At 47.1% G+C, this 11,175-nt stretch overlaps 1 protein-coding gene across 3 annotated transcripts; it reads right to left on the bottom strand.

Annotated features, from left to right (window-relative positions):
* Window positions 1-213: 213 nt before the first annotated feature.
* On the bottom strand, window positions 214-11,175 carry ZBTB25 (zinc finger and BTB domain containing 25). Of its 3 annotated transcripts, none has more exons than XM_043549489.1 (3): window positions 11,000-11,175; window positions 6,571-6,750; window positions 214-4,025 (listed from the first exon to the last, which is right to left on the bottom strand). In XM_043549489.1, the coding sequence occupies exons 2-3, from the start codon at window positions 6,741-6,743 to the stop codon at window positions 2,894-2,896; spliced, it is 1,305 nt and encodes a 434-aa protein (XP_043405424.1). In that variant the 5' UTR covers window positions 6,744-6,750; window positions 11,000-11,175; the 3' UTR covers window positions 214-2,893. The 3 variants fall into 3 exon arrangements, with proteins under 3 accessions (XP_043405424.1, XP_037757031.1, XP_037757032.1); XM_037901103.2 differs by lacking the exon at window positions 11,000-11,175 and adding an exon at window positions 10,591-10,949; XM_037901104.2 differs by lacking the exon at window positions 11,000-11,175 and adding an exon at window positions 9,681-10,559.

The raw sequence follows: 11,175 nt of genomic DNA, 5'->3' as shown, positions 1-11,175 counted from the left end.
CACACATTTTTTGAGCAGCAGAGCGGAGCAGCTTGCAGCATCTATTCAGTACATTTTAAAAAATTATTCTTCATATCAGAATTACTCCACTTCGCTGTTGGCCGGAATTCCCCTCTCCCCGCCCCCAGCAATGGTACACTTCTTTGGGCGCTCCTTACACCCCGCACTGCAGGAAGTGGTTTGTGATGCTCAGATGAAATAACACTATAGAAGAGCAAAATATTAACCTGAGGTCAGAATGCATGTGAATGCACATTTGTAACTGACTTGGAAGAATACATTTTTGAGATATGCAGGAAATGATAACAAAGGCATACAAAAATTCTATCTGAATAGTATTACGGTTGTAGAAGAGCCCAAAAAGAGACAATGTTCCTTATCTATGGGTTTTTAATGTTCACATAACCCTAGTAGTTAGGAGCATATTATCCAAAGCTGTTCATATGTAGAAATAACTTGTAGTGCGGAAAAGGATTTTTTTTTAAAAGAGATGGTGTCCCGTAGATCAGGGGTTCTAAACCTTTTTCTCTCTGAGGCCCCCCTCGACATACTATAAAAACTCCAGGGCCCAGGAGAGGTGGGGGGCGTCCTGGGGGAGGGATCTTGGGAATAGGTGTAGTTTGACTTGTATTTGGGGGGGCAGGGGTCAGCAGGGCTCAAGCTACCTCCACACGGTGAGGTCCAGGGAGGGAGGGAGTTTATATATTTAAATTATAACTCAAAGGTGGGGGCACTTAGCTCAAAAAAGTTTGAAAACAGCTTAGGATGGAGGGAGCGGGTAGCTAGGGGCTGTGCGCAGCGGGTAGCTGGGGCTGTGTGCACAGGCGCCGACTCAGTAGTTTTTTCCCATAATTTTTCCCATTATTTCCCAAAATTATTATTGGGGAAAGTTATTTCCCAAAATTTCCCATAATTCCCTACCCACCAGCAGCCAAGCTCCCCTTATACCCCTCCCTGAGTGCACCGTGTCCCCGCTTCTCCCCCTACCTCCCAGCGTTTCCCACCTGGCCGCTGCCAAACACCTGTTTGGCAGCACTGGCATGCTCCGGGAGAGAGGGAGAGGAGCAGGAACGTGGCATGCTCAGGGGAAGAAGAGGGGCTGGGGTGGGAATTTGGGGATGGAGTTGGAATGTTGGCAGGGAGGGGGCGGAGACTTTGGGGAAGGGGTTGGAATGGAGGCGGGGCAGGGGCCTCATGGAAGGGGTTGAGTGGGGACAGAGCCGGGGGCAGACGGGGAGCGAGCAAGCACCCACCCACGGGAAAGCAGGGAAGTCGGTGCCTACGCTGTGTGCACACGGGGTGGGGATGGGTGTAGGGAGGGGGGTGGCTAGGGGCTGTGTGCGGGCAGGGGGTAGCTCAGGGTGCAGGAAGAGGGGTACTAAGGGCTGTGTGCGGGCAGGGGGTAGCTCAGTGTGCAGGGAGGGCGTAGCTCAGGGTGTAGGGAGAGGGGTATTAGGGGTGTGTGCTGGGAGGACTCCCCTGCGGTCCCTGTTCCTGGAGGGGTCTGCCAGCCATGGAGCTGGGTCTCCCCCCCGGGCGGCTCTTACCAGCTGCCTCTGCAGGAGCAAAGGGGGATGGGAGCTGATGAGCGGCTTCAACCTGGGGTACAAGCAGGAGAGGAAGGAACGCTGTGGCTGCCTGCTCCGTGGCACCAGCCAAAGCAGCAGCTGCCCTGCACTGCCCGGCTCTGGCTTCCAACCTCCAACCTGGCCAGGGGGCGGGGAGAGGAGATGAGGGGGGACTCAGGGGAGGTGTGGAGCCGCCCCTGGGACTGCCTTGATCTTGCGCTGCAGTTTGGGGGGGGAGGGGGCAATGCCCTCCACATCCCCAACTCTGCCCACCATGGGCTCAGGGTTTCTGCTCCACAGGGAGCACCAGGGCTCAGGGATTCAACCCCGTGGGGGGGTTTCGGGGATCAGGGCTTCAGCCCTGAGCCTCCCCCGGCTTCAGCACAGCAGGGGGCACTGGGGATCGGGGCTTCAGCTGTGGGGCCCCATGGCCCCCTTGAAAGGGCAAGGGGTCCATCGACCCCCAGTTAAGAACCACTGCCTCTTAGATCCTCTTGGAGGGGACTCTTTGCCTGGATCTCATTCCATCTTACAGAGGAAGATTCATTAATGGGACCCTTTGAAAGGCTTCAGTAGGATTTGGTTCCACATTTGTGGAGGGGAGTGATCAAGCAGGGGCAGGCCTGCTGGGCTTGGAATGGGGAAGGATGCACATTAGTTCTCCTGCAGCAAAGCACTTAAGCAGATGCCACACTTCATGTATTGACTCTGAATGTATTCAAAGTCAATGGGGCTGCAAATGGTTTTGCCGAACCAGGGTCACTATCTCTACATCAACCTCCAGGATTACCAGAAAAGGGAACAGCCTGAGGTTTTAATTGCTGTAGCTTGTTCATTTCCCCCATGTCCTCTGTACTTTGGGGTATTCTCTCTTTCTAGGGAATTGATATTAACCTAAAAAAAAAAAAAAAACCTAACCAAGAAAAGTAATATCCTCTGAATACATTCCACCCACTTTGGTTTCAGAATAATTCTAAAGACACACACAGTCCTAAAGTTCTGCTCAGTATGCTAGATGCTTAAACCCCACACTCACTAACTTCTACAATCTCATCTTGGGTAATGCACAATTCATTTATGAAAGACTGATCTAAGTTATCTGGACATTGCCGACAAATAGCTAGTTCTCTAATCAACTTGGATTTTAAAGTTTAAATATACAAGTAAAAGGGTGTACATAGTTGTTACAGCCCCATCTCGCTCAAGACAGAGCTGTTCGGTGAAGCCAAAACTTCAGAAGAGTACCCAGAACATTCAGCAAAATGAAAGGACACAAACAAAGTGAAGCATTCACAGTTTCAGCTTATCAGAGGCAACGTACAAAGCTATTCTACGAGGATTGCATCAACGTTTTCTGGAGCAAGATCAGACTCCGATGCACATGATGAATCTAGGTGATCTTGAGAGAGCCTGGCACTTTTTACTGGACAGTCAGACCAACTGTCACAATAAGGATGAAACCTGTGGGCTACTGGGTTACCAAACCTTTGGCATCGGTTATATTTGTATTGTTTCCCTTTGTGGGCGTACATGTGTTCCAGCAACTGGCTCTTTCGGAGAAATTTGTGGCCACAGACTGTACAACTGATTTTTCTCTTTCTTGAAAAAGAAAAGTTGCAGTTTAACTCCACAGGCTCAGTGTCTTTGGAGACTAGCGACCACTGGCCATACTGTAAGGGCTCTGTGTTACCATGGTTTGGATGTTCTGACGGATGCTCCTTCTCTTTCCTTAGGAAGGTACCAAGCCGATGACTTTCAATAGCTTCCCCCTTTTCAGTAATAGGCTGCACTTCACCAAGGTCATTGCTCTCTAGGATGGAGGCTGGGACGCCAAAGGGAAGTGAGCCGGAGACATGAGTGTGCAAGTGTTCCCGCAAATTGCCACGGGAATCAAAGCGTTCCCCACAGTAATGACATAAATGCATTTTGAGATTAGTTCTAGAAACATCTGGAGTGGGCGACACGTGACTTTGGGACACCACTGGCTCGGGGTCACATTTCTCCTGCTTTATAGACACAGATGATTTCTGAAGCTCCTCCATTGGTTTGGCAACCCCAGTTGCTTGGGTGGAAGGATGGGTGATCTGTTGTTCGAGGGTACCATCATCTAGTCCAATGGCAAGTGAGAGCTGTAACTGTGGGTGATCGCCCGGGTTAGCAGACCTGTTGCTGGCATTTGTCAGATTTTCTTTTGCTCCAAGACCTTCCTTTGTTGCTTTGTGTGCGGTTGAAATCTGAATTCCATATAAGTTTGAAGACTGCATCGTCTCTGGGGAAAGTATCTGGTTCATTTTAATTGCAATATGGGAAAGGTAGTCTGCATGGAGAAATCGAATGCCCTCCTCCAGCCGGCTGGGGTTGACAGTCTGCTTTGGACCTTTTCCAGTGTACATGATGTGCAACAAGTAACTGAATATGTCTGGTTGGATATCTGTAGGCTGAATCTTTATGCATTCACTGTTTAAAACAGAACACATGATTAAATATATCTGTTTCTCCAAATTATAATCCTGGCCATTATTTAAGCATTCACGTGGCCCTTCATTTACTTTGAGAGAACACAGGTTAGCTACCTTTCCCAGATTCAGTATAAATATGACACATGCATAGAGAAAAGGACATGGGCATAATTTACATGTGCAATTATAGTGACTGCGTGCATAACTGCATCAATTGTGCACGAACGTGACCAGTTAGCCATCCACTCAGTCATTTGTATATGCAGTGTAACTTTGCATGCCACTGCAGTAATTGTTTGCAAATTATGAATTCACTTATTGTGTGCAATTCTGAAAATCTGGGCCTAAGACTATTGCTATATATTTAAATAACAAATTCAACAATAATAAATTCATTATTAAATTCAATAATTAAATAATAAATTCAACAGGGTGGACTGATTTAAATCAAAGTGATTTAAACCACCAATCTTAATCATGATTTAAATTAGCAAGGATAAACTTTGATGTAAATCATCAATTTTAAACGTGCTTTGCATTTGTACTTTTTAGCTATTTTCCTAAAGAAAGGTTGATTCTTGCTGCTTGGCAACCATTAAAACATGTTGATTTGCAACTAAATATAGCCTTTATACTAAGTGTCATTATTCTTTTTGATAACCAGGAGGATACACTATATCTATACACATTTATTTAAGCAATGAGATAGATTAACTTGCATTTATTCAGATTCTTGATTATTACATTTATGATGTTAGAAAATGGTGAATGACACATTTCTTATTTACTAGATGATTGTGATTTGTGTCAAGCTCTGTTCGGATGGATATTCAAATTCAATTAAAAATGCACATAAAGAGCATTTTAAAAATTTAATTAAATAAAACTACTTTAAATGTACTGGATATGTAAGAAAAAAGTGCATTAAAATTAGCAAAACATTTTGCAAAACAATTAGCAAAACAAAAACTAGCTAATTTATTAAACAAAGGAAGAGATTTCTGTAGTTAGTGACTTGAACGGATTGTTTCTGGTCACCATATCCTTCAAATTTCAGAACAAGTAGATCTCACTCTTAAACACCTAGTTTGTATTCATAGTTTAGTAAATGAAGACGGTTTTCCTGTTTTTCTTAACTTTGAATGAACTAGTCATTGAACTGACCAAGTTGAATAAACTGAAATGAAGAAAATATTCTCTCTGCACCTGCAGAAGAGGCTTCTGCTGTCAAAAGCTAGTTTAGCCCTTCAGCAAACTCTGGATCTAGATGCTTAGAAAGTGACTTCCACCAATTCAGTGGTTTGACTTTAAAACATGGCAGCAAATATGTACTGTTTAGTATTTTTGTGCTGCATTTAATTGGCTTTAATAGTTTATAATACGTTAAACATTAAAATAGGTTGTCATAATTTCAAAACTAATTTTAAATAGGTTTATTTTAAAATAAACCTGCATTTATTTTAATTAAAAGTTATTTTTTTGTTAAAAATCATTGATTTTTATCCACTCTGCATTACAACAGGCATATATTTTATCAGCTTTATGTCCCAATGTCAATAAATGGTATTGATTATAACAAACACTCAGCACTAATCTCTCACTCCCAGCCATCAAAGCACTTTCCAAATTTTAATCAAAGAGTCTTCAACATCGCTGAAGGAGTAATCGCAGATAGGAAAGTGAGCGCACAGACAGACACCTAATCTGTAGACAGCAACTCCATGTCACAGGCAGGATTAGAACTCAGGAGTTATCCCGTGTAATTACTAAATCTGACACCTTCAAAACCACTTTTTACCCAACTGGGGTGCAGCATCTGAGTGTCACCAGGTGACTGATTCAAGTACGACACTTGAAATGAATTGATGGTCTCAGCCCAGTCTGTTGACTGTAAGTGTCTGCAGCACAATATGGCACTGTTACCCTTGCTAGTAGTTGCAACAGCAAGGACATGAACTGAATGAGTTTGGAAGCTGAACTACACCGGTCTCGCCAGAGCCATTTGGCGACAGAGCGTGGGGGGAAGCTTGTCCAGCCACCAGACATCCTCTGTCTATTCTGTAGATAAATACTGTACAAAGTTAGTTCCCAGGCCTTACAGGTCAACAGGAAACACAAACTCTGAACTCAATTTTATTTTTAAAACTTCAATGTTGGTCCAAATGGTAAGCCAAAGTATTGTATTTATTTCTATGTACACACAACTTCAGTGAAAAATTCTAGGCATTTGCCGCTGAAGAAAGCTGTGATACTTCTTCAACTTTTGTTTCTCCGTTCATCCCTCTTTAAATGTGCAGCAATGCCAGATGTTGGACCTGAACTTTGGCTTATGCTGATTAAACAAGTAAGATCAAAAGGACTTTCTGACACTACATTCTAGGCTGGAAATGAACTGGTTTTAGAGGGTTACAACTCCATAACTGTTTTATGTAACCAATCCCGAGTCATTTAATCCCTCACGAATGTTCCTTCAGAATTTAATTCCTTTTAAAGAACAAATTTTAAAAGTTGCCTTAAATGCAGAAAAAGAGGCATGTTCTTACCTTGTCTGGTGAATAAATATCATCTTAAAGTAGCTCGAAAAAGCAGCTAGCACCGCTCTGTGGGCCTTGAAGTAAACATCTCCTATTGCAACGGTGCAGTCACACAGAAAGCCAAACTCACGCTGCATGTTCAACTGCTGCAGGAGGACTAAACTGTGGCTAGCCGTATCCATGGTGTTTCTGAAGGCAAAAGAGGACAAAATTTGAGTTCTTGGTGAAGTGAAGATAATTGTAGTAGTATCAAAGACCCGTTTATTTCACTAAAGAAGTGATAAAGGCGCATAGTGGGGAGGTCATACAAAAGCTAACGAGGCTCTCTGATAGTGCAGTATGTTAACATCTGCCAGGTGGTATGTACACCACAATTTAGTAACTTTTCCCACTGATATCATTAGGAATGCCCCAAACAAAATCTATTGAAATTGAAAAATGATTCTCTATTTGCCTTTGTGCTGGGTAGAAACTCCAGATTTTTTTGTTAAAAAGAACCTGCTTCATCTAAACAGTCGGAAGTTACCAAACCTTAACATCAAATGGACTCTGCTTTTGCTCTGGCCTGACTTCTGACCTTTCCCCCAGAACTGAAACTACTCTAGAATAAGAAAGCCATTTATTCAAGTCAGTGACCTCTATTCACTGAAGGTCTAATGCTGCATTCATTACCTGTGGAACCAAAACTCCCACTAAGAGTATGTCTACACTACAGTGTAAGCCTGGGTTCAGACTCAGGTTTAAGCACAAACACCTGTCTGTCCACACACAAATCTGTCTGACTCCAGGCCAGTAAACCCTCAGTACTCAGGCACTAGGACCTGGCTGTGGGGCAGGGTCCAAACGAGAGTCCCACTGTGAGTCGGGTCCAAACTTTATCATTTTTCAGCATGGACACAGCTCCGGGCCAGGTCTCCAGACCTGTGCCCTGAGAGTCTGAAAAACAGTACCCCACAATCCCATGGGCGAATGTTTCTTGCCTTTCTATCCCAAGATTAGCCAATCAACTCCCAGGAAACAGAAGCAAACCCCCCTTCTCCATTTCACCTACAGCTGCTCAGTGTTTAGCCCTTCCATTTCATTCTGAACTGAACAGAGTTAACTGTCCCCTCCCTGAATTAGTTATGACCAGTGAGAAGAAGTCGTCCTTTGCTAAGCACTATGGTCATGGGACCATAGTCAGATTCCAGTAAATCTCTCGTTTGAGACAACCAAGACATTTGACTTCAGTAAGAGTACCAGAAATGACCATGCGTACCAAGAAATACTGGGTAAGTCAGCAGTGTTGGGGATTCAATGGACCGATGCCGAGGGAAGGAGCTCATGGCTCAAGACAGACTATTGGAAAGCCAGGGATGAGAACTGCACTTCTGGGAACTTCCCGTCATCCTGCCTCTTTTAGGAAGAATTTGACCAGATGCTGGTTTCTAAATCTCACACTGCACTGAGCCCACAGCGGTTCACAGTAGCCTGATGAATGGGGATGGCGACCTTCTAACCCCCCGAATCTAAGGGCTTGTCTACATTTTAAATGCTGCAGCGGCACGGCTGCAGCTGTACCACTTCAGTGAAGATGCTGTCTACACCCACAGAAGGGGTTCTCCTGTTGGAGCAGGAAATCCACCTCCCTGAGGGGGTAGCTAGGTTGACGGGAGAATTCTCCTGCTAACCTTGCGCTGTCTACAATGGGGGCTAAGTCAGTTTAACTGCCTCACTCTGGGGTGTGGATTTTTCACACCCCTGAGCGAGGTAGTTATACCAACCTAATTTCCTAGTGTAGACCAGGCCTAAAATAGTATGGGAGGAGAGCCAGTAGCTGCCGGATCAGGCTCATGATGTGACTCTGATGCTCATGCCAGTCCCCAAGGAAACTTTGCTGCCAGAGCAGCCATAACATGGCCTGGGTCCATACTCAGAGGAATTGTTTGATATTGCCTCGGGGAAGCAGCCTGCACCAGAAATAGTAGCAGAAACAGAAGCAGCGACCCAATATGGAAAAGTCAAAACTAAGAGCTTGGATCAGACACCCAGACTATATAATGTCTACAATTAAATCTAAGAATATTAAGTATCTTTAAAATCTATGCAATGAAGAGGTAAATAAGCAACCGAAGTTAGAAAAGTTCATCATATAATGCTTTCATCAAATCCACTGTAAACATCAGTAAGTGCCTAACTGATTTAGGAGCACAAAAGCCTTTGACTTTCCGTGTCTCACGACACGCTCACTGACAGTGTCATTCAGACTGTCTTGTATCCCCTGAAAAATAAGTCATACAAAAATTGCACTATAAGTTCCTAAAGCATTCTTGAGCTACACAAGCAGAGAGTATTAACTGATACACATAATGTGCACTACATGAGAAATTTTACTCAGGCACACAAGTGGAGAGAGAGAGAAGGAGAAGCACACAATTTCCGAGGGATCAACATTTTGATCCTAGTATAACAAGCTCAGAAAAGACGACAAATGTTTAATACACCCCCTTCCTCTCTTGAGAGTTAGTAGATACAGAAGCAACAAAATGTGTTTGGTTTTGACCACTGAAAATTAAAAGAACCCCCCCACGCATACACATTTTTATAAATTCTAATAGGATCAACTCAGCACTCCACCCTTCCAAGACAGAAGAAATGTGTTTCATGAATGTTACTGTCTGGTGATCTTTCATGTGTAATAGTGGGAGTCAGTGGCAGGGTTCATCCCCTACCCTCTTATTGGCTTTCAAAACTAGGGTCCTGTCTACTCTCCACCGACTTTATCTCATCTCTCCATCACCTCTGCGTGCTGCACTGGCGGATGCCGTCCCATGTCGGGTAGTATCTGTTGTTCAGCAATGCTGTGCATGTTCATAGGACACACAACGGCTCCCACCAATACCAGTGCTGAAACTCCCACTGATTTCAACAGGAGCAGGATTAGGCGAATCACTTGTAAAGCGATTTCACATCCATCAGAATAAGAGGGACAACAGAGAAATAAAATCTTACAAAATCAAATAAGAATCAAAGTAACAAAGAACTCATCACTCTGAGTCTTATTTTCATACAAAATAAAGGTGGCTATATGTCCTCACCCCACATCCCGCCCCATATGGCGCAGTAGATACAATGCTCACCATTTTGGGACCTGTGGAAATCTGTTTGTAAACCCATTGGAGGTAGCAAGGATAGGAGTAACTATCAAATTCACTGTGATCACAGCCATAGGAAAGTGCTGGGGGAGGAGAGAACAAACAGGACCTGGCCCCCTCTACTTTAACTATCCTGCTGAGTCTGAGGTTCCCTTTGACACGACCAGAGACGCTATTATGTGTCTACACTACAGTGAGCGCCCAGGACAATAGGGCCCTGGTCCATGCCTCGGGATTCTGCACGTTACACCAATACAAATTATTAATAATAAATAATAAGAACACCGCACTGCCAGACCTAGTTCCTCCCTGCCTCGTTTTTCACGCGTCTGCACATCTCGGCAGCCGGAGGCACAACCACACACGCACACAGCCCGTTGCGGTTTAATGTCAGACCACAGCAGCAATCCCGCTAGTGTACTACGTTGCTGCGTCTCACAAGCGGCCAGGGCCATGGTTCACACCGCCTGCAGTGCAGTTCATGGGTCATATCGTTTCTCCCCCCCCCCCATTCCCGACTCACGCACGAGCCATCCTATTGCAAAGCCCCAGCGTTAAGCTCAGAGGCATCTGGCAGGACTGCGGGCAGCCCCGGCGGCGCCCAGCCGCCCCAGGGGGATGCACCCGGCAGGCGGCAGCCAGCCTCTCGGGATGCTGCTGCAGCTGCACCGCGGAGGCCAGGAGGGGCTGCCCCCCGACCTATCCAGGAGCACCGGGCGGGAGGCTGCCCAGGGGTCCGGGCGATGCAGCCCGAGCGGCGAGGAGGAGCCGGGCAGGGGCCAGCCACAGCAGCGGGATTGCCGCGGAGCAGCGAGGCCGGGCCCCGGGGAGGCGCTGCAGGGACGCAGGGCGGCACCGGGCAGCCCCTGCGGCGCGGGCGGGGCTCGCGGCTTACCGGTGGGAGGCTCCAGCCTGCGCAGCTGTCGGCCCGGGTCGGCGGCCGCGGCTAGCGCATGCACCGGGCCCTGGCGCGCCTCTCAGCTCGGCCGCGCGGGGTGCATCCCCCCCCGCCCCCCGGGAGCCGAGGCTGCTGCTGCTGCTGCAGCGTCCCCGTGCGGCTGGACGGGCCCCTCTGCAGCGCGCCCCCCCCGGGAACAAAGACGGCTCAGGCTGGGCTGTGGGCCCTGCCCCCCTGCGCGCAGCGCTGCTCTTTCTGCATCGACCCCCTGGCGCACAGCGAACAGGGGCTGGCTCAGTGGGGGGCTCCCCCGTGCCCCAAGCGCTCGTGCGGGGGGGCGGTAATGGGCAGCTGGCCCCCTATACTGCGGGGAGGGGACAGTGCAATGGCTGGGCATGAGCCGCACCAACAGGGAGCCAAATGTGCCGAGCCCTGGGGGGAATGCAGGCCCTGCCTCCCCCGGGGGGGTGTTCCGGAGCAGCGAGCGCTGAGCTGCCCCCTGGGGTGGGCCTGGGCCCTTGCAGGGGTGCTGCTCCCTGCTGCACAGACACGCGGGCGTTTCCTTGCTCTGCTGGTCTTTGT

This window comes from Chelonia mydas, chromosome 6 (assembly GCF_015237465.2).
Source record: "Chelonia mydas isolate rCheMyd1 chromosome 6, rCheMyd1.pri.v2, whole genome shotgun sequence".
Lineage (NCBI taxonomy): Eukaryota > Metazoa > Chordata > Testudines > Cheloniidae > Chelonia > Chelonia mydas.
The sequence above is the reverse complement of the archived record's forward strand: the minus strand, read 5'-3'. Positions and strand labels throughout refer to the sequence as shown.

Excerpts from the sequence above, each read along its gene's own strand:
- ZBTB25 (XM_043549489.1), bottom strand. The coding sequence starts at position 6,743 with ATGGATACGGCTAGCCACAGTTTAGTCCTCCTGCAGCAGTTGAACATG. Across the intron at positions 4,026-6,570 it reads ATATTTATTCACCAGACAAG|TGAATGCATAAAGATTCAGC; the intron begins GTAAGAACATGC and ends TGTTTTAAACAG.